Source organism: Hemiscyllium ocellatum, chromosome 18 (assembly GCF_020745735.1).
Source record: "Hemiscyllium ocellatum isolate sHemOce1 chromosome 18, sHemOce1.pat.X.cur, whole genome shotgun sequence".
NCBI lineage: Eukaryota > Metazoa > Chordata > Chondrichthyes > Orectolobiformes > Hemiscylliidae > Hemiscyllium > Hemiscyllium ocellatum.
Window position 1 is genome coordinate 30,485,541 of NC_083418.1, and position 23,644 is coordinate 30,509,184.

General features: G+C 40.0%; 1 protein-coding gene across 2 annotated transcripts in view; it reads right to left on the reverse strand.

The window, feature by feature from the left end:
• Positions 1-2,640: 2,640 nt before the first annotated feature.
• LOC132824170 (tryptophan 5-hydroxylase 1) overlaps positions 2,641-23,644 on the reverse strand; it is a 29,135-nt gene continuing 8,131 nt past the window's right edge. The window contains exons 2-12 of one of the 2 annotated variants that reach the window (XM_060838448.1): positions 22,934-23,080; positions 17,221-17,404; positions 16,754-16,783; positions 14,284-14,381; positions 13,015-13,082; positions 10,545-10,741; positions 9,109-9,244; positions 7,816-7,942; positions 7,617-7,712; positions 6,114-6,247; positions 2,641-4,995 (exon numbers count right to left, since the gene is read on the reverse strand). In XM_060838448.1, the coding sequence (XP_060694431.1) occupies positions 4,821-4,995; positions 6,114-6,247; positions 7,617-7,712; positions 7,816-7,942; positions 9,109-9,244; positions 10,545-10,741; positions 13,015-13,082; positions 14,284-14,381; positions 16,754-16,783; positions 17,221-17,404; positions 22,934-23,080 (1,392 nt within the window). In that variant the 3' untranslated portion in view covers positions 2,641-4,820. The remainder of the gene's footprint in view (positions 4,996-6,113; positions 6,248-7,616; positions 7,713-7,815; positions 7,943-9,108; positions 9,245-10,544; positions 10,742-13,014; positions 13,083-14,283; positions 14,382-16,753; positions 16,784-17,220; positions 17,405-22,933; positions 23,081-23,644) is intronic. The other variant, XM_060838450.1, reaches the window with a different exon arrangement.

Here is a 23,644-nt window from a genome sequence, read left to right on the forward strand (position 1 = left end):
TCTTGTCCCTATGCCAATTAGCACGTGGCTCGGGCAGTAATCCGGAGATTATGACCCTTGAGGACCTGTGCTTCAATTTCCTGCCTAGTGCTTCGTAATCCCCAAACAGGTCCTCCACCCTAGCTTTGCCTATGTTGTTAGTACCAACGTGGACCACAACAACTGGATCCTCCCCCTCCCACTCCAATATCCTTTCAAGCCGGTCGGAGATGTCCCGCACCCTGGCACTGGGCAGGCAACACACCATGCAAGACTCCCAATCCAGCTTACAAAGGATACTATCTGTCCCCCTAGTTATAGAATCCCCTATAACCACTACTTGTCTATTAGCTCCCCCCTCTCGAATGGCCTTCTGCACCATGGTGCCTTGGTCAGTTGGCTCATCCTGTCCAGAGCCCTTTTCCTCATCCGAACAGGGAGCAAGAATCTCGTACCTGTTGGACAAGGTCAAGGGCTGAGGCTCCTCCACTCCTGAACTCAGGTTCCCCTTACCTGCCTCACTTACAGTCACACTCTGATGTGCCTGATCACTAGCTGAACGTGAATTACTTAATCTCCCAGGTGTGATTGCCTCCTAAAACAAAGCGTCCAGGTAACTCTCCCCCTCCCAGATGTGCCGCAGTGTTTAAAGCTCAGATTCCAGATCATTAACTCTGATCCGGAGTTCTTCCAGCAACCGACACTTGCTGCAGATGTGGTCACTGCCGTACACAATGGGATCAGCTAGCTCCCACATCATACAGCTACAGGGATCAGTGCTGGGATCACAGCTTTTTACAATATATATTAATGATATAGAAGATGGTATTAGTAATAACATTAGCAAATTTGCTGATGATACTAAGCTGGGTGGCAGGGTGAAATGTGAGGAGGATGTTAGGAGATTACAGGGTGACTTGGACAGGTTAGGTGAGTGGTCAGATGCATGGCAGATGCAGTTTAATGTGGATAAATGTATGGTTATCCACTTTAGTGGCAAGAACAGGAAGGCAGATTACTACCTAAATGGAATCAATTTAGGTAAAGGAGCAGTGCAAAGAGATCTGGGTGTTCTTGTACACCAGTCAATGAAGGTAAGCATGCAGGTACAGCAGGTAGTGAAGAAGGCTAATAGCATGCTGTCCTTCATAACAAGAGGGATTGAGTATAGAAGCAAAGATGTTCTTCTGCAGCTGTACAAGGCCCTGGTGAGACCTCACCTGGAATATTGTGTGCAGTTCTGGTCTCCAAATTTGAGGAAAGACATTCTGGCTATTGAGGGAGTGCAGCATAGGTACACAAGGTCAATTCCTGGAATGGCGGGACTACCTTACGCTGAAAGACTGGAGCAACTGGGCTTGTATACCCTTGAGTTTAGAAGACTGAGAGGGGATCTGATTGAGACATATAAGATTACTAAAGGATTGGACACTCTGGAGGCAGGAAACATGTTTCCGCTGATGGGTGAGTGCTGAACCAGAGGACACAGCTTAAAAATACGGGGTAGACCATTTAGGACAGAGATGAGGAGAAACTTCTTCACCCAGAGAGTGGTGGCTGTGTGGAATGCTCTGCCCCAGAGGGCAGTGGAGGCCTAGTCTCTGGATTCATTTAAGAAAGAGTTGGATAGAGCTCTCAAGAATAGTGGAATCAAGGGTTATGGTGATAAAGCAGGAACAGGATACTGATTAAGGATGATCAGCCATGATCATATTGAATGATGGTGCAGGCTCGAAGGGCAGAATGGCCTACTCCTGCACCTATTTTCTATTGCTTATTGTCCCTCAGGTAATTTGCAAAGAGTGTTTTGTTTTAACAGAGCTATTCTTGTCACTGAGGCCCCTCTTGTTTATTATATTATATATTTGAGTAAAAGTAAAGATACCATATTCTTACCATACCACAGGACTGAGAGAGAGAGAGAGAGACCAGTGGTGTTGATTTAACCTGAGTGTCATCATATCTCAGGCAACTGGAGAGGTTGAGATGAAGAATCCTTCATGGTAACTTTAGTCAGTGACAGAATTGAATCCACAATTTCCACGTACATTGAAAACCAGCCATCTGGTCAATTGAGCTAAACCAACCCCCACCACTTGCCATGAAGGTAAATATGCCAGAGTCCTACCAAACCATAGGGATGGTAATTAGAGAGATGACCAGTGGTGGTTTAACCTGAGTGTCACCACGCCTCAGGCAAACGGAATGGTTGAGAAGGAAAGTCATTCATGATAACATCAGCCATCACTCTGGCCATCCAGCCAACTGAGCTCACCAACCTCCTGTAGCTGGATGATGTATTGAATTTGTGGATGATACGGTGATATGCTGAAGTACTGTCCTTAATACATATCAAATGGAAGATTAAGGTATAACGATTCAGCCATAATTATTCAAAAAAGTTGTGTTTATCAAACAGAATTTTGGTTGTACCATGTACATGTGACCACTCCTGAGAAGTGGAAACAAAACTCCATTGCACTACCATTGAGAGTTAGGCTCAGTCATTGCACACAACAATCTTATTGAGTAAATCTGTCCTTTATTAGTGAAACACAAGCGCATTGGGCAAATAATTTGGCACAAGGACAAGCACATGTAAAATCTAGAGTTACCATCTAGAATTAGATCCAGCAAGCATTTTAAAATTGAAAACTGTGTCTACATGAGATGAAACATAATTTGTCCTTGTTAGGCTATTAATATCTATTACACATAAACTGAAAGTACAGTCTCTTCCTGCACAATCCCAGTTTCATTTTAATACATACACATTTAATCCCAAATTCTATGCATAGTACTAGATTAAAGTAGCAGGACTCATTAGAAACCCTCTTCCCTTCCATCTGGATCTTAATTCAAAAGCACTTTCACATTGTGAATGTTAACCAAGTTGGGGTTCAATGTTGTACTCGTTTTTGCTGTTCAATTACAATTATCTCAGCTTCCATCCAGCTACCAAATGGACTTGCTTAGAACTGAACACTTACTCCAATATTGCTTTTTCACTGTTCCACCCCCAAGACAGGAACTGAAAGCTTGGTTACTTTAAAACAATGATTTTCTGAGCAAAAAGCATTACTGGTGACTGTGAATGCATGTACAAACACAACAATCAATATGCAAATACTACAGCTGACAGTCAGGGAATATGAAAATCATTCACACAACAACTTCCAAATCTTCAGAGTGACAACTATTGCAAGACAGTGGGATTTCAGCGAACATTCTACTCTAGTCAGCAACTGCCAACATTAACCTGCAAAACTGAGTGGGCATGCAGAGGGTACACCATTGTCCCAGAGGCATAACAGTCATGCATGATCATTATACCAGCTAATGAAGCCAGATACTGGATTATATTCTGCACCTTCAACCATCATCAGATAATACTCCAATTGTAAACTATTGCAAGATTAAATCCTTCAGAATATATGAAGCCTGCCACCAATGCTCTAATATTCCAAGTTTCAGAGCCCAGTGTATCCCCACTGGATACTTCATGTGACATCTTAGAGATTCTAACCTAGATATTCTGCTCCATTGGTTCCCTGTTTGACCACTCCCAACAATGTAATTGGGTGTAATCTATACCTTCCCCATCATTTCACACAAATGACAGGAATTTATCATCTGAGATTTCCTCAATTGTTCTTAGCAGCTCCTGAAGACACCAATGCCTGCTTGTTCCTGAGTGACTGCCAAGGAATGGAAACCCTGTGCATTCCAATAGGATAGATCATTACACCAAATAAATAACCCACCAATGGCCTGGAAGCTGAATTAAACCCTTCACCCCCAAAAACTGTCCTGACAGGAACTTGTGGAGGTCAGAATTTTCACTCTGTTGTTGATATTTCTGATTCAGCAAAAATGGGAAATCCAAATTTCTCTCTCTTCTGGCTGATTATCTCAAATAAAAACTTTCACAGAGGAATCCCTTCTGGATCGTCTTCATGAATTTATATTTCTGCTCTCTGGCAGTACCAGCCCAACTTATTTTAAAGAAAAGTCAGGATCTAAATCATCCAAACCTTGTAATAGTTAATTTATTTCAATGAAGACTACCTGTCAGTGCAGCAGGCTCCAATATTGGACTAAACCTCAATTGATTTTTAATTTCGAATTCATTTTCTTGGAGCTGCGGGTATGCTGGTTTTTCTTCTGACAGGCAGTGCATATCCATTTACTCTATTTATTTCTATTCATGGAACTTTCAATGAGCAATGCTCCTCAGGAATTCTGTCATGTTCACAAAGGAGACAATTTATTCACATTTTTTTAAAATCGCAGCCAATGAATAAATGAAGAATGTGGTATTTTTATTTTGTAAAAGGCTCTCTCCAATGGTCCTGCAGGTCCAACAATGTGAATAATGGAAACTGTTGAATGCGTATTTGAGAATTGTAACTGCCTACTCTGAACCTTGCGAGGAAATGGAGAATTGCCTGACAGAACACAGAACTACAATACTGAAATAATCAATGGAACATGTTGAGAACACTCAGACACTCTGGCAATACCTATGCAGAGAGGAACAGAGCACATGTTTTAATATGACGGCCTGGATGCCTGATTCAGTTTTGATATTTCGTAATGATAAGAACTTGAACAAGGATTGGTGTTTACATGAATGGGATGCTTGTTTTCCAAATACAGATTACTTCAAAACCAGGGCATTCTGATACAGTCTGTTTTTTTTAAGATGCTATCACAAGCTGTAATTTTGCAGGTTAATGGTTAGTTAATTGGTCAAGGTATTATCTAATCATGCCTTAAGAATAACAACCAGGTATGAGCTTGCAACAGGGGTAAGGGATCGAGGCAGCGACAGGGTAGGGTTAGATGCCAAATTGCTTGTTGATCCTGCTGAGGGCATCTGAAACAATATCAAGCTCCTGTCGAAGTTCCCTCACAACGTTTGTGATGCTCTTGGTGTCCTTCAGAACGTCCACAGTCTGTGTGTATGGATTGTACCTCACACCGAATGGGCGCTTGATGGTCTTTGCAAATTCCCTTCAAAAACAGAATTGATAAAATTCGGGTTGAAAAGGTTTCTGTATCAACATACCAAAATAGAGTTTCTTAAGCTAAACTGATCAAAAGATCCCAGGATCTAAGCCTGGTCTGTGTTAAGCCAGCTGGTCTCATTAGTGGGAACAATTTGGCTTCAGTGGCATTGGATGAAAAAAGAAAAGCAGCCTGGGGTTGCCACTCCTTCTTACTCTCCATTAACTTGCTCTCCTAAGTGTACTGAATGAGTTATGTCAAACAGTTACGTTGTGGTCCATTGGCTGGTTAAAAGAGCCTGCGTGTTTTGATCGAAAAGGCTGAAATATGAAAGGTGACCACTTGTGCAAGGTACCAAAGGGCTTATAAGAGTCAGTGTCTTCTGGAAAAGTGGATAGGAAAAAAAAAGGAGCATGTTCTTAGCCTACAATTTGTTGCCACATGTGTATTTACCAGGACAAGTAACTGAATTGGAATCAGGTTGATTTTCACTTCTATCATTAGAGAAAAGTTTGAAATTATAAAGGGTTTCTCAGCCCCAAGCTGATCAGTTAAATCAAACAGCAATCGTTCTTGGGCCTTCTTGATAAGCAGGGTTCAACTGGGTGTCTCTTCAATGGAACTCTTCACTTAATGTTAGTCTCATTACTTTTCAAATAGCTTATATAGATTCATTGCACTTATCAGATAGTCTAATTCTACAAGATAGTGAGCTAAATAGATGTCTAAATGTTTTCCTGAGAAGAGTGGAGTTAATTACCTGTCTTTTTTTGTAATCTGTAGCCAAAGTAAGGTACATAAGAGCTGGAGAAGACATAACTTGACATTTTTCAGGATCTATTGTCAACATATGATGGAAATTAAAGTTCCTTTTGCTCCACTTGACATTTTTTTGTTGTCGATTTTGCAGAATCATTCAAGTTTATAATTAAGATGCCAATTAGTTGTCAATTAATGTTGAATAAGATGAATGTTGCTAGGATCCAGTTTGACAACTACCCCAACTCATTTCACAGGTAACATATTTTTACCATAATAGCTTAAAGTGGATTTAAATTCAGATCATGGCATTGAAAGTTCAGTGTTTAATTCACTATCTTCCTCATACCAGCACTTCTGCTTACCTCATCTTCTCTTTGGCATCTTCAAAACTTTCTGAAACAAAGTAGACATCTTGGAATGTAGTGATGAGACACTCCTGCTTGCAAGTGACTTTTGGATCGAAAGGCTTCACTTTGGAATTTCCTGAGAGTGAGTACTACAAAATTCACAAAGAGCAGATTAGTGTTCCTCAAAAGTAAGAAGTGCAGTTGCTGTCTTGCCACTTAGTCGAAACAAACAAATGCAAATGAAACAACGTGACAGAAGTTGCAAGGAATAGGAGAGATTCAGAGTTAATACCAAACCTATAACTTGTTGCTGTCTGTGGATGTTAAGAGAGGAGAATTGGGAGAAGATATAGAGTTTCAGAATTTGTGGACCTGGCAACAAATACTTTGCAGTAGAATCTGGTGCAATGAGTATCAAAGTCAATTCAGTGAAGAGGATGGATTAACCTGGAGGATGTTTATTTGGATTTTAGAATGAACAAGAGAAGAGCAATGCCCACTGGCACTGTGATAAAATAAAAAAAATGGTCAAGTTACAATGGTGAAAGTGAGGTTGGAGATGAGGAGAAAGTTACAATGACAGTTTCTTCAATCTTTGGATAATTTCAAGTGTAGCACTGCACAAAGGAAAGCAGTAACAATAGAATGGGTAATCCCTTGGGTGAATTTTACAGACCCATCTGGCTATGTGTATAATGAAGCACTGCTACCAACCACCAATCCCCCATATCACAGGAGGTGCAGTTATCCTATGCACCCTTAAACCTATTGAGGCCCTTAAGTGGCCAATTAAGCACTTCATTCCTCCTCTGCTGTTACAACACAGATTGCTGGGGAAGGCAGAAAGGAGGCGAACAGCCCAACAGACTTCATTGCTTGGACTAATGATGAGCAAGACATAAATATTTCTTCAGGGGGTTACTAGAGACAAAGCAGAAGCACCTATGAGCAGGATTGTAACCGCAGTCTCCATCCCTGATCTCCAAAATCCTCCACATCATCCACACAATCCACCACTCCCTGACAAGGATCTCCTATCTCTACCCAATTTAAATACCTGGATTTTTACTGAGTCCAGGAGTCACAGCTATTCTTCTCAGAACTCCTCTTGGACTTGGCAATGGGTGCTACAGTGCACTGGCTCTGCTGGGGTGACAAAGCAACTGCACCATTCAGGTTGCCTGGCAGCTCTCAGAATGGGAATTCCTACTTAGTGAAGTCTGAAGTCATAAAGGCCGTCCCCAGCGTATTATCACTGTGGATTAGAGTAGTGCTGGAAAAGCACAGTAGTTCAGGCAGCATCCGAGAAGCAGGAAAATCAACCTTTTTGGGCAAAAGCCCTTCATCAGGAATTACCTTTTATCACTGTGGGGAAGACAAATTTCAAGTTGGCAAGGTGTCAACCAACCTTTTGACTGGAGAAACTGACAAATATGTCCCTCTTGTAACATTCACCTCACCTCATTGAAATGTTAATTATATGAAATCACTGTACTGTCCATACAGGGTGACACTAACCTTCAGTTCACTGACAGAAGACAGCAGACCAGCTCCATAGACTCTGAGTTGGCCATCTTGCTTACACAAACCAAATTCCACAGTAAAAAAGTAGCACTGTAAAATTAATCAACAGTGAACAGTCATAAACAAAGCACAATCAACAGCTCATATCATATCGTTGTAGTTTCCAAATGAATCACAATTTACTGTAGCTTACTGTGGCTAGTTTCTGAACTGCTTCATCAGAAGCTCCCAGAGAAGCCAAGCCAATCTCCTGGGAAAACTGAGCAAAACTCGGTTCAGCCAGAAGAGGAACGTGTCCCATCAGCTCATGGCATGTGTCACTGAAAAAGAAGCACAAGAGAAAGGAATTGCTATAAATTATTGTGGTAGGTCTATTTGACATTTCACAAGCATATGAGCTGAAGAAATAGCAGGAGACCATTCATCATTTTGATGGTGCACTGTAATTTAATATGATAATATCTGATCTACTATTTAACTGTCCCTTCCTGTAGGATCCACATCTTCCTCAACAACTAAAACTAATCCATTTCATTTTGAAAAAACTTAACAGCTGAACATCCACTATGTTTTGGAATGCAGAATTTCAAGGATTCACAAGCATTTGTGTGAAGAAATTTTCTCCCATCTTAAAATTCGATTGCTGTCTTTTATGATGAGACTGTGTCCCTTCATTCTAGATTCCCAATCAGGACGTATAGGTAGATGTATCAAGCACTGAGGATGTCACCTAGACAGGGGATGAAACATCTGCAACACAAATTCCCAGCTCGGCGAACAGAACCAGAACAACGAGCACCCGAGCTACAAATCTTCTCCCAAACTTTGATCATTTAAAATAAAATGGAACAAAACCAACTGGCTCCAGTTCTATCCTTCATGAACTTTAAGGGCGGCACGGTGGCTCAGTGATTAGCACTGCAGCCTCACAACATCAGGGTCCCAGGTTCGATTCCAGCCTCGGGCAACTGTCTGTGTGGTTTTTGCACATTCTCCCTGTGCCTGCCTGGGTTTCCTCCGGGTGCTCCAGTTTCCTCCCACAGTCCAAAGGTGTGCAGGCCAGGTGAATTGGCAATGCTAAATTGTCCATAGCGTTATTTGCATTAGTCAGAGGGAAATGGGTCTGGGTGGGTTACTCTTCGGAGGGTCGGTGTGGACTGGTTGGGCTGAAGGGCTTGTTTCCACACTGTAGGGAATCTAATCTAATCTAAAAAAACTATCTTCTCGAATAGAAGACTCACATAATTTTATAAGCCATTCTTCCTGGGCTTCCATTGCACATTGGTAATGGAAAGCAGAGACACTTGTTATTCTGATGCCTTCATCAGAAAAGTATCTGAGTATTAGGATTGATCCAGAAATCTTATTAGAGATGCTAACATTCTGTTTACTTTCAGCAGTTCAATTATTACAAATGTACTGGAAGTAGCTCTAATAGCTCTGATTACTTAGTCTCACACCCAGCCACTGCCAATAAAAGACTCACGGTTCAGGGGTGTAGAGGGGATCTGAGCTGTGTCTCACATACTGAGTACAGTGGAACACCCGAAATGCCAGACCAGCCAGGAAATCTCGGGGAGACAGATAACCAGCTACTGGTCGTATAGTGAACCCAGTCCTTTCTGAAAGATAAGAGACAGGTGTTATCATGGTAATAGTAATAATAAAATCTATAACTTGAGCAATTAAATAAGTTACATGAGTAAAAAATATCATAGTTTTATTCCACATTGATAGATAATTTGGTAATAAAGAAAATAAAGCCTCATTATGCATTCTTGGCTCAAAACAAAGATTTCTGTTAATCTAGCTGCAACTAAGCCACAGAAATTGCTTGATTACAGCTCTTCCCCTGTAATCTTGTGTTTATTGCACAATTTTTATTTACATAAGATAAGTAAAATCCACTTCCACCACCACCGATGCTCAGTGTTTAGAATATACAAATGTGTTACAGAAATTTGTAAAGATGCAAAGACAGTACTTTCCAAACCCAAGACAACTTCCATCTAAAAGGTCGAGGGCACCAGATTTATGGAAACACCACCACCTACAAGCTCCCCTCCAAGTCACACACCAGCCTGACTTGGAAATAGATCACTGTTTCTTCACTGTCATTGGTCAAAATTGTGTTTTCCCTTCCCTAAGGGCATTGCAGGTCTATCTACAGCACATAGGCTCTAGCGGTTGAAAAATGCAGCTCACCAAGGGCAACTGGGGATGGAAAATAAATCTGACCAGCCAGCAATGCCCACAACCCACAAATGAATAAAGAAAAGTGCTTGTAATTTCTGTCATTGCAACATAAAGGTCTAAATGATAGATATGTTAATACAGCCTTATAAAAGTAAGTTTCTTTTAAGAAAGTAAAAAGTTATGAATGAATGACTATCAATTTCCAGATGTTCCATGCATGCTATTGTTACTATTGGATTCATTGGTTCTATACAGGTGAATGAACATTAAAAAAACCATACACTGGCATGAACAGCGTAAGGGGCCATTGGGGATGGGTACAAGGGAATACTTTGGAATTGAGGGTATACAGAGCATTGGGAGTGAGTGAATGTGCATGGCTTGGTATCCTAGGTCTGAGGGGCACTGGTTGGGGAGGAGGGGTGGTGGGGGTGGGTGAGACAGAGGACCATAACTTGGGAAGTGAACATGGTGACTATAAAAGTTTAGTTCATAAATGTCATAGCATCTAAATCTCAGATGGTGTTGTATGAGTTACCAAACCACAGAGAACGTGATTTACAGCACACAACATTAGAAAAGTATAAAATACAGCATTTAGAGGGCAATACTGTGTCCTCTTGTGATTATAATGCACTGTTCTTACAAATCATTTAATGGCTCTACAATTTTCTTACCAAAAAGTAGACTGGGATAAATAATTTTCCCATGGTTGCTGTGACTCACCTTTTAGGAACCTGGATACATCCTCCAACTGCGGAATATTATCCTCCCTATAGCCACAATACTTTGTCAGCAGAGGCAAGTTCTTCAAATATTCTCTGCAGGCATGGGTTGGATACAGCTTGGTCAGCTCTCGAAAAACTGTGCCCCAAGTCTTCACTTCTTCCTCTGTGAATTCCACCCGTGGAATAGGCTCACCACTGCAGAGACAGGTCATGGTCAATCAAGGACAGTCTAGCTCCTTGGCAGGCAACAGTTACAAACCATCTGAATCCATCGCAACACCTAGTGTCCGACTGCAACTATTTCATTAATATGTACCCAAAATGGTTGTACTCCAATTACCAGATATTTAGGAAAAGCTTTGCAATTTATACTTGTAATGTCAGTGTAAAATATTTCCTAGGTCAGGTACAGCATTGCTGAAGCATTTTCTGTTTTTTCTCAACTTTAAATGCAGCATCTGTGATCACTAATGGTAGGTCAAATGAATACCAACTAATGGAAAATTAGGAATAGATCAAACTTGATTCCTACTATTCCAAATTTATTCTGTGAGAAATTTTTCTATCCAATAGTTGAAAACAGAGTTTTAAATTATTAAAATAGTAAGTCTGTCATAGAGTCATAGCACTGTACAGCAATGGAAACAGACCCTTCAGCCCAACTCATCCATGCTGACCAGATATCCTAAATTAATCTAGTCTCACTTGCCAGCATTTGGCCCATACACCTCTAGCACCAATTAATCTGCATGTCCATCCACACCATCCAATTTGGAACTATGTAGCAAAGCTGGCTCAAACTCCTGGAATTCCTTCCCTAAGGGTCTACATGGATTGTAGCACATGGATTGTAATGGTTCAAGAAGGCAGCTCAACACCACCTTCTCAAGGACAAATATGGACAGTCAACAATGCCCACTTGCCATGATAGAACAAAGAAAGATGCTTGTAGTTTCTGCTATTGCTTCACTGTCAATCAAAATCCTCAAACAGCATTCTAGGTGTGGTTTCACCATGTGAACAGTTGCAGCTCAAGACAGCACTGCACCATCATCTTCTCAAGGGAAGGTGGAGATGGAAAACAAATGCTATCCCAGCCCTTTTAACTCACATCTGAAATAAGTCCCAAGGCCGCTATCGCATCGACAAGTCACCCTTTATTTACACATGGAGAGTCCTTGACACTGTTCCAGCTTCCTCAGGGCCAGCTCTCAGAGCCAGCAGAACCTTTGACACTCCTATTTATATCTGTCAGCCAAGGCTCCCTGACTGGACCAGATTAATAGCCCCAGTCTAGGAACTCATATTCTAGAGGTTCACCTTGCTGACCATGTTGTAACCACTACAACATCCTGTGAGCAAATTTTTTAAAACTCAACTTGTAGCCAGCTCAGCCCAACAATTACTCCTTTTTTTTCAACATGCTGTTACAATTCCAAAACAACCAGTGTCAAATTTGCTTTTACACGTTCCCCCTTTTGTCCAGTCTTGGACCCAATTTCCAAAGGTAAATTCCAAGACACAGACAGGATTAAGTGCATTGGCCTTTGATCTCTGCTGCATTGGTGGGTTTCAATCCAGCATAGACAGATTAGATGAAAGCTCCCCTTCTCCTGTTGTCTGTCAGGTATCTATATAAATTAGTCTGTCTTGTCTCAATCCAGTTCGTAAATGGATACAAGCCAGAATTAGATTTTGCACTAAATATTTAATTTTAGTCAGGAAGCCTCAGAATGATCAACTTGGAAAATGGGAATCTGTCATACTATTGTTCTGAGACCTTAACAGTAGAATAGGTAGGAGGGATTTTACTGTGTCTAAAAAACATAATTCCTAACATTATGGAACAATGCAAAGGAGTTTAAGCTTTTGCTTGATGCTATGTGGGATGTGGAACTGCTTGAGACTGATCCAAAATCAGTGAAATGATAAATGATCCAATGCTCAGCCTCAACATTTATATTGATAATTACAAAATTCAATATGAGAAAAAAGATTTAAAATTATTTCTGGTTGAGTCTGTCACACAATGTGAGTTGTCTAAAACCCACTGCAAACACTCCAACAGTTGTCTATTATCCTGATTCAAAATTCTGGAACTCTCTCCTTAAATGGTACTGTGGATGAACTTATGTGAGATGGATTGCAGTGGTCCAAGATGGCAGCTCACTACCACCTTCTCAACAGTAATGAGGATGTACAGTGGATGCTGGTCCAGCCAGTGATGTCCACATCCTATGAGTGAATAAAAAGATTCCCACCTCTGCCAATTGCCACAGTTCCCTCAACTTGCCCCAACTTGACCTGCATTAGCTTCAGCAGATGACAGAGTAACAGTGCAAAATGCAACACTGCCAGACACTAAATTGTAAGTCAGCATTTTGATATAGTAATATCAAATAATTTCACTATGAATGGGTGAAAAAGGGAGATGGTATAAATTTCAAGACCGCTGTCAACACACTTACTGTTTGTAGGCCATGGCCAGATCTGCAAAGTATTTTCTCCGTTTTCGGTAGACATTGTCTTTGAATCCCTGTCAATATCAAGGCAAACAGATAAGAAACCAGTCAGTTAGTGTCGGAGTCATTGCGAAACTTAGTTAAGAAAGTAATTGTGAAAGAGACTTTAAATAGTAATAACAGTATCAAAATGCACCTCAATGAACCTAGGAGGTAAAAAAAAAATCAGGCACAGTACCAAACCCTTCAGACCCAGAAGGTCTCACATTCAGTCACTAGCCTGTTCTGAATTAGCCAGTGTTATTCCAGGCAGTAGGGTTATTACTATTAGTCCCAGTACCCCAGCCCAGTCTCAGTCTCCATCTAACAGCAGCACCCACAACCATTCATCCGTCTCAAATGGAAACTTGGTCCCTAGTCAAGAGGAATTGGTTCAAGTAATCCACATACTAACACTGATATAGCTCAAGTGTGGAGGATGCAATTTTAATTCTGTGTAAATGGATAGTTTTTGAATGAGTTAGAATCTCGTGTGAAAAGTGGATTGCAGGAGATCTAGCCAGGAACGGTCACAGTCCCGAAGAGGAGAGAAAACAAGAGCAAAAAGAATCAGAAGCACAGCAAAAGAAATAGCAACTCTCAGTTCAGTTCATCGTCTAAATTGTGCTACAGAATATCATGGCATGACCAGCTCCTGACACTGGAAGCATGCAACTTGTGGTAATAAATACAAGAAAAAGATCACTTAGGAGAGATTTGGGGCTATTCCACAACTGTGAGGGAAAATCGGTAAGTGAAATGTTCCCAGTTCACTATAAGATGGTTCACAACACTGTCAATTTTGTGTTTTTATTTCCCCCTGAGGTTTATTAGGTGCAGTGGTGGAAATTCTATTATTTAATTATTATTTTGTGGTCATAGGTGCCTGCTGCTGACACCATCCAAAATACAGCATTCTATTTCCAACACTGACATTACTGACCATAGATATTCACGCTAAATTTCAAAGTTAGCAGGGAGTAGCTTTCAACTGCAGCATGGCAGACTGGGGAAAGGTGGGCTTATGCCCACAGTATGCCATTACACTTTTACCTGAAAGTCAGTGGTGTTTCTGTAGGTACAGAAGCGATAACATTGACCCACAGATAACAGATCTCAAGTAAAGAATGACATGAACATCATCATGATGATATTTTAAGAAAAATCTGCAAACAAAGCTGACAGGAATAACTAGAAGAAGGAAGTGAGAGTGGAGTGCACCAAAGAATTTCATACCGGATGATCTGCATCCAGGTCTGAGCCATACATTAGCACCCGGTTCGCACATTTGTCCAGATCAGAAATCTTCTTTGGAAACCAAGGAGTTTCCATTTCTGTAAAGACAGACAAATAACTAAACTACACACAGAACCATATCACCAGGAGCAAATAAATAAGATGAGCAAACAGCACCCTCCCATCATTTGCACATTTCACCAAGAGGAGCTACATTTGCACCAAGAAACAAAACGTTTAGAAAATGGATGAGAATTGTAGAACTCTTCAGGATACAGCAATGAAGACTGGAGAAAAGGTTAGAGAATCTTATTCTGTCATGGAATGACAGACAAATAGAACACGCTGTACAGAGAATATCAATTGGAAACAGGCTTGCATTTCGATGTATAAGCACAAAGATTTCAACGTGGACAGTGTCAACAACTGTGTCTGTCAGATCAAACTCAAATCCAATAATATACGACACCAACTTGCAGATCGTTTCAGAGAACATCTCTGGAACACCCGCATCAACCAACCCCACCCCCTCGTGGGTGAACATTTCAATTCTCCTCCCACTCCACCAAGGACATGCAGGTCCTGGACCTCCTCCATCACCAAGCCCTAACCACCAGACACCTAGAGGAAGAATGCCTCATCTTCCACCTCGGGATTCTGCAACCACACGGGATTAATGTGATTTCACCAGTTTCCTCATTTCCCCTCCCCCCACCTTTTTCCAGTCCTAAGCCTCCAACTCAGTACCGCCCTCTTGACCTGTCCATCATCTTTCCCATCTATCCATTCCACCCTCCTCTCCCCCACCTTCGTCTACCTATTGCATTCTCAGCAACCTTCCCCCTCAGCCCCACTCCCCTCCCATTTACCTGTCAGCACCCCGGCCCACAAGCCTCATTCCTGATGAAGGGCTTATGCCCAAAACATCGAGTCTCCTGATCTTTGGATGCTGCCTGACCTGCAGTGCTTTTCCAGCACCACACTCTTGACTGATCTGCAGCATTTGCAATCCTCACTTTCTACTAATACATCACGTATATCTGAAGTCTACCTCAGAGTCTTAAATATAATTTTCCATGTATTTTGAGATGAACAAATTTTCAATTAATATCACACATCTGTATCGAAATATTAATATGTTCAGAAATTATATCCAAAGAGCAATACTGAGCTTATGTTCTATTCTTAGGTTGAAAAACAAAGTTATTATCAAGAGATAATGCTCTATATTTATATAGGAACAATTATTTATAACAGAAATACTCTACATTCTGAAGATGAGGGCACAGTTATTACAATGAAATAATATTCAATATTTATGACAGAAAGAGGGAACACAGGTGGATAATATTCCATTTTGTATTGAGAAGCAAACATATCATAGACGGGTGACATTCAATATTCATTGAGAGAGAGAGCAAAAGAGAGGACAACATATATTATCATTGATAATATTTCATAATTACAGATAATATCCTATTATTATAGAGGGTAAAAAAGCTTGTTATCTTGGATAATGCATATCTTTAATGAGAAGGATGCTTATTAGAGCTGAATAATGTGCCATGCATATAAAGAGAAATGGACATATGATAGATAAGTAATATTCACATGTGTAAAAACCATAACACACAAGTTATAAAGGAGTAATATCCTCATGCATAAAGAGGAAAACACAGTTATAAATGAGTAATATGTTATTAAAGGAAGGCACATTATTTTTCAGTAATGCAGATTGTTGTAATGTATTTTTTATTATTCTTTTGTACAAATTCCCCACATTTGTCATTCTTATTTACACATTCCTCCTTAATATAATTGAATCTTTTCATCTTCCTGTATAAGCAGTTTTGTTTACAATTCCCCTATTGGGTTATAATTTCTATTGGTACATTTACCTTGTAACAATTATATTCTCTATTCATGGATTTCATCATTGTATTTGTTGTGTTTATTTAAACATTCATTTGTGTTCTTTTAATTATATTTTTGCATGGAAAAGCTATGTTATATTCATCTATTTCCCTACAAGACTTACAATTTCTATTTGTATGTTTCCCAGATTATGAATCATTTATTTTTATACATTTAGTTACACCACAAAATGTCTATTATCTTTACAATTTCTATTTGTGACATTATTCAATTTATAATTTCTATTCAGACATTTTACACATTATAATTACAAAAACAAATTATGAATTAAATTAATAAAATGAGAAAACTGAAGTATACCACCATTTGTGCTTCTTATCACTGTTCCTCTATTGTCTTACCCATTATAATATTGACTACATGCAATCATTTCTTAGTTTATATTATTGCATATTTTTTGATAATATGTTTTAGACTCCAGAATGCCTTATATGATCACTTTCTGTACTCATTAACTTTTCGAATACACTGTGACATTTATTTGAACAGATAGATAGTATTTTGGAACAAAAATGGAATGTCCAACTATACATACCATCAGCATTAAGGGAATAAATTTGTACATCTGTGTGATAAACAAAATAATGATTTTAACTATTTTAATTTATTGACATCCCTCAAAGTATAAGCTTTATTCATGGAATTCTATTCTACGGATGACATATTATCTTATTCAGAGTTTATGATTGTATTTCTTTGTGCAAACAACTCAAGAGACACATTAGGGATAATTAGACAATAACACAAATGCACAAGAAGCATTATCACAAAGTGGCACACCCATAGGTTGACACTGACATATTCATTTGCTCAGCAAGCGTGATCCAGCTGCAGCAACAAATTACATGCTCAAGCTGTCATACACTGACATACCAACAGTACAATGACACACATGCAGCTATGCCCATTGCTAATGGTGCATCTTCGTATATCAGGCCCATTGCAAAGCAGACACCATTTCAGCATGACACTCTGACGGTGATGCATTGACATGTTTCTTACCACCACCATGTGCATAGGAGTTGTCAGGTGGATTCAGGGTGACCACATTAACATGACTTTTCAAAATTTGGATGATTTCATTGAGTTGTTCCCGGTTACTGTCACAATCCAAGAAAATCTCAAACTCAGAATTCCTTCGCTTAGATTTTCTAGACTCGATGTGAACTAGATTCACATGTTTTTCCTGGAGAGTCAATACAAGCAATATAGAAAATTGTAATGTTCAAATGCAAATTATTGAAAAATATACAACAGGACATTAATTGTTTAGAATGCTTTCTTTTATCTCAAACATGGGCAAAAATACATGCTACACTCAACCAGCCTCAACCCAGAATCCAAAACAAAACATCTGTCAAGTACAATTCTGTGATTGGGCAGCATTCAATGAATAAGCCAGAGTATGTTATATTAACAACCAATTTAAGATCATAATGAGCTTGTAACATTGCTTATTTATCAATTACTTTGATACGCAGGAATCTGCCTTTGAAAACAAAAGTTACATGTTCAAGCTTTGCACTGTTTTCAATTACCCATGAATGGGAGCCTAGTATTATCCATTGCTTTCTCCATGGCAATGCCTCTGCCAGAGTGGACTTGCAAACCAATCAGCACCCTTTTCCCGGTCGTAAAAATCATTGAAATCATTGGAAATTGAGCATCATAATATTTGTCCTGTTCTATGTGAGATTAAAAGCTTCTGCAATATATATCTTTTTGCTCTTTGACGTTCTGTACTACACTGTAACTGGAAATATAAAATATTTCATTAACTTTAACTGTGAAATAATTCATAAAACAATCTCAAGTCAGTTAAAGTGCAATTGAAGAAAGCAGATGTGATTACAAGTAAACACAAATATGGTGCTTGCCTAACGTATCCCTGTGCAAAGGTTTGGTTTGGAGTTGGGATCTACCCAGGGCACCAGTAAAGCCCTGAAACTGGGACAATAGCCCAAACACTGTCCCTAACAGAGAAGATCCATACAGAACTGTCCAACAGAAACAGAGATCATTAGGCTGAGAGTTCAGCCCGCCTAAATCAACTGCTGCAGCCACAAATAGGTGAATTACTGGGATTAAATCCATTCAGACTTGACAGTGAAACAACACTGGATTGCAAGCCCTAAGTGACTACACTGGCTATACTAAAGCAGGCTGAGTTACTTCTATTTCACTGCTTTGCAAAATCTTACCCTGTTCTTAAATAACTTTAGTATACCCAGCAGCAAAAGCACTATTTCTTAGTTTAAAGCTTTTAGAGAAATGAAGTACTCAGCAGGTCTGGGCAGAGGAGATAAACTAGACTTAACATTTCAGATTGATAATCTTTCATCCAAACTGGATTGCTTTCTCCTGCTGTACGGGTCCAATAATTTATATCCTTAATTCAGGTTGCATTAGTACATTGCCTGTGCTATTTGTTAATTGTTCACTAAGTGCTCTTAAAACGTTCTAAAGCCAATCAAGATAAATTCGTGAACTTTTGTTTGGGGTGAAATAAGTAGGAAGATTAGGTTAATGACTAATACTGAGGAGATTTAGAGAAAGTGCTAAGGAGTTCAACACATCCATTAATTAACCTGGTTTAAACAGGCAGTCCTTTCATGACTCATCCAGACTTTACAGGTGACAAGTCAATAACTTAATTTATTTAGTGTGTAATTTACTTGAATAATTCAATTGTTTAAAAAGAAACATATTTATAGTGATTGTAACAAGGGCATCCAGTGGACCTCAGAATATGAATTTCCTGATTGGACCAGATTAACAACCCCAATCAGGGAGCCCTGGCTAACAGATAAGAACAGTTCACTCAGAGTTGGCTCTGAAAGAGCTGGATCATTGTCAAGTACTATACATGCATAAATAAAGGGTGACTTGTGACAGGATACCAGACTGTGTGGAGTTATGTCAGTGGCAACAAGAGAGGAAAAAATGCTCCTGAAGAAATTCACCGACATCAGTCAGCTTTGAGTTGGGGTAAGCATTTTTGGCATCATGCCGTTATTTGGGATGTTTGGCTCATTCGATCCTGCTATTGAATACGGGGCCCAGTATGTGAAAAGTATGTGTTATTTGTAACAGGCACATGACAGTGGGGCAGATGAAAAGCAATGAGTAGCTCACCTGACAGCTTGTGGACCTGCAGCCTTTTTGATTATTATGAGCTTAACATCTCCTGAGGCACCAGGTACTAATATCTTTCAAGAGTTAATGGATTTAGTTAAGGAATATTATGACACCAAGTCTCCTCTAATTCAGAGATGCTATTGGTTTTACTCAGCAAATTGAAAACCAGGGGAATCTATATTGGGATTTTTTATGAGGTTAAGATGACTGGCAGAGGCATGTGACTTTGGTTTAACCTTTCATGAGATGCTGAGAGACTGTTTGCTATGTGAAATTAATGAAGTAACCATGAAAAAGCATCTATTGCTGAAGCCCAGTTGGACTTCCAATAGGCACTACAACTGGATTTTCCATTAGAAAATGTGGTAAGTGGAGCGTATGAGTTGGAGGGTACTCTGATGGAAGTGAACACCCTCACTATTCTGACTGACGCAACCAGGAAAGTGCATACCCTGGTAAGCCCACCTACAGCTGGTTTGGAACAGTTAAGTTGCTTAGCGACATCCAAAGCAAAACCAATCAAAATAAATGTCTGGTTAAATGATTACCATTTCTAATGCAGGGTGAAATTGACACTGCTCTATCAGTGATTGCAGAACTAGTCTTTAACAAAATTTGCTCTGGACTCCAACCCTTAAGTTTGCGTGAGACCTTGGATAGACCTAGAACTTATAATAGGAACTCCAACCATTTAAAAGGTACAACCTTGGTTCCAGACTCCATATGAGAAGCAGCAGGTTCAGTTATCACTGTTTGTAGTAAAAGACTCAGGCCCAAGCTTGATGGGGCGAAATTGATTGAGGAAGATTCACCTTGATTAGTTCAACATTTTTTGATTAGAAAATGGCTGCCCAAGTGAAGTTCTAATTAAATACCCTTTCAGGAATGCCTAGGGACTATCAAAGGCATTAAGACTAACTTGTATATTGACTAGGAAGCAATTCCATGGATCTGCAAGGTCTGTCTAGTACCGGTTGCCTTACGTGCAAAAGTAGAGACAGAATCAGGAGGCTGGGAAGTGAAGGAATGATTAAACCAGTCTGGTTTGTGAAATGGGCAACACCAGTCATATTGACTGAAACCTGATGGGTCGGTTCACCTTTGTGGGATTTAAAAAGCTGGATAAATACCCAATACCTCACACTGAGGATTGATATGCAAAGCTGTCAGAACAGCTGTCCTTCACGAAGCTGGACATGGACCATGTATACCTGCAACTGCAGTTTGATGAGGATTCCCAGAAGTATGTTACAATTAATACCCATTGGTGTATTAATTATTGTACCAATATATGAGATTGGGGTATTACCAGCTTGTGCCATTTTTCAGCAGTGATGGACAATATTTTACAAGGTCTACCCCAGGTTGTGATTTATCTGGATGACATGCGGATAATAGGGAAGAACAACAAAGATCACTTAAGAGAACTCAGACATTCCCCCTTAGAGATTTCTCCAAGGTGGGCAGACACATTAGAAGGGAAGAATATGTATTCCAGGCACCCTAAATGACCAGGTGGTACTCGTTGTAAGTTAAAGTGAGGGTGATCAAAGGTGCCCCAGCCCCCATATCTGTACCGGAGTGTAGGTCTTTACTTGGATTGGTGAATTAATTCAGAAAGTTCATACATAACCTGACCTCTATCCTGGCACATCTGCTTTTGAAAAAAGATCAGCCTTGGAAATAGTCTCATAGCCAAGACATAGCCTTTAGGAAAGTGAAGAAGCAACTATCATCTAAGGGCTTGAGGAGATGAATACCCAATAGCATATTCTTCCCAGAATTTGGTTGATGCAGAGCGCAAATATGCCCAGATAGAGGGGGTCATCTTTGGTGTAAGAAAGTTCCACTAATACCTTTATGGACATAAATTTGTAACAGTAACAGACCACAAACCCATGCTAGAATTACTCAAAACGGTCAAAACCATGTCAGCCATTGCTTCAGGTTGAATTCGGCAGTGGACTCTCATTGTAAGTGCGTACAATTGTAACACTGTCCGGGAGCCAAATACCAAATGCAGATGCTTTGAGCTGCCTCTAACTGACAGATGCAGCCCCTGGAAGAATCCATTTTGGATTCTGGACACCCTTTTGGTAACAATTGACAGCGTCAAACTATGGACTCAAAAGGATCCAGTTTTGACAAAACTAAAACAGCTGAGAGTGATAGGGGAAACAAAAGGGCAGTCACAACTAGAATCAAAACCTTTCTGGACCAAGTGAGACTTGATCCCAGTAGAGGACAGTATTTTAATATGAGGAGCGAGAATGATTGTCCCAAGCAAAGGTCACGGCTAGATACTGGCTGAACTCCACCAGGAGAAAGTGAGGACTGCAGATGCTGGAGATCAGAGCTGAAAAATGTGTTGCTAGAAAAGCGCAGCAGGTCAGGCAGCATCCAAGGAGCAGGAGAATCAACGTTTCGGACATAAGCCTGAAGAAGGGCTTATGCCCGAAACGTCGATTCTCCTGCTCCTTGAATGCTGCCTAACCTGCTGCGCTTTTCCAGCAACACATTTTCCAACTCTGAGCTCCACCAGGGTCATACAGGGGTCACCAGGGTCATGCAGGGGTGTTCAAAAGGATGATGTTGGCGACAAGTGATGTTTGGTGGCCAGGATTAGATGCAGACATAGTTGTATTGGTGGGGCAGTGTCTAGAGTGCCAACAGGACACAAATTACTCCATGCAGCTCCCTCACATTTGTGGGAATGGCCAGGTAAACCCTGGGCTTGGTTCCATGTCGACTATGCCAGGCCTTTCATGGTCTCAATGTTCTTAATCATTGTGAACACCCACTCAAAGTGGTTAGATATGCATAGTGTTCATTCATCAAACACATGGATGACAACAGAATAACTGTGAGCATCTTTTGCAATACAAGGACTCCTAGAAGCGTTGATCACAGACAACTAGCTATCATTTACCAATAGGGAATTTGAGTGTTTCCTAAAGTTGCAAGGCATTTAAGGATAGGTCCATGCCATTCATTGTCCAATGCTCGAGTGGAAAGAGCAGTCCAAACTTTGAAGGCAAATTTAATGAAGCAAGACAATTTTGACCATGTGATGGCTCTCGGACTTTTCATCTAATTCTCCGATACAACACACAACACACAACAATCTACATTGCTCAGAATCCTACAAGACCCTGCCCATTGTTTTATATCATACAAGGTGCTATAAGCTTTAATCTTGAAATAAGGAAAATATACTCCTTCAAAATTTAGAACTGCAGAAATTGCAGATGGCATCCAAGAGACATGGGGCTGCAGTTTGGTATTAATGAAAATCTGTAAATACCTAAAGAATGCATCTCCTTATGTGTATATAAAGTGCTCCTAGATGTGAGATTCCCAGGCTCAAGATTTAGTGATAATATGCACTTGGCACCTACACAAGATCAGAATGTGGGAGTTACAGTGCTGCAAACCAGATATTCACAGAGATTAAAGTCTCAGAACTGCTTGCAGTGCATGTTTGTGTAAGGTGATTGTCAAAGGTGTGAACATGAATGAGTAACAGTGACAAAAAGACAGAGAGAAAGAGCATGATGTTTTCTTTGAGTTGCGTTACCTGGAAGAGTTTCAGTGCTTTCGCAAGCCCACCGACTTCATTTTTGAGTGAGAAGACCACAGCAACTCGTCCCCGTTCTACAGACACATTGCAATTCTCTTTATTCTCCTTATTCTCTTCAATTTTATTGAAATTCGATTTGTTGATCTGTTGAATATAAAAAGACAACAATAAAGATGAGAGAGTAACAGCAGCAAGGATTGGACTGTGTTGGGGGCTGTATACTCAGGAGATAGCAGGCTATAGGAAAAGACTGGGACTGTAGGTTCAAGGGAACTCATGTGGCCTAAGAATAGAATAACTAATAATGAGACTGTTAGCACAGATAAGGTCAAGAAGCAAAGTTAATATTAATAGTTTAAACAAGGTAGAAGGAAGTATATGTCAGGTATAAACAGAATAGATCAAGTGAATCCTTAGAAGAGTATAAAGACAGTAGGAGTATACTTAAGAGGGAAATCAGGAGGGCAAAATGAGGACATGATAGCTTTGGCAAATAGAATTAAGGAGAATCCAAAGGGTTTTTACAAATATATTAGGACAAAAGGATAACTAGGGGGAGAATAGGACCCCTCAAAGATCATCAAAGTGGCCTTTGTGTGGAGCCACAGAAAATGGGGGAGATATTAAATGAATATTTTGCATCAGTATTTACCGTGGAAAAGGATATGGAAGATATAGTCTGTAGGGAAATAGATGGTGACATCTTGC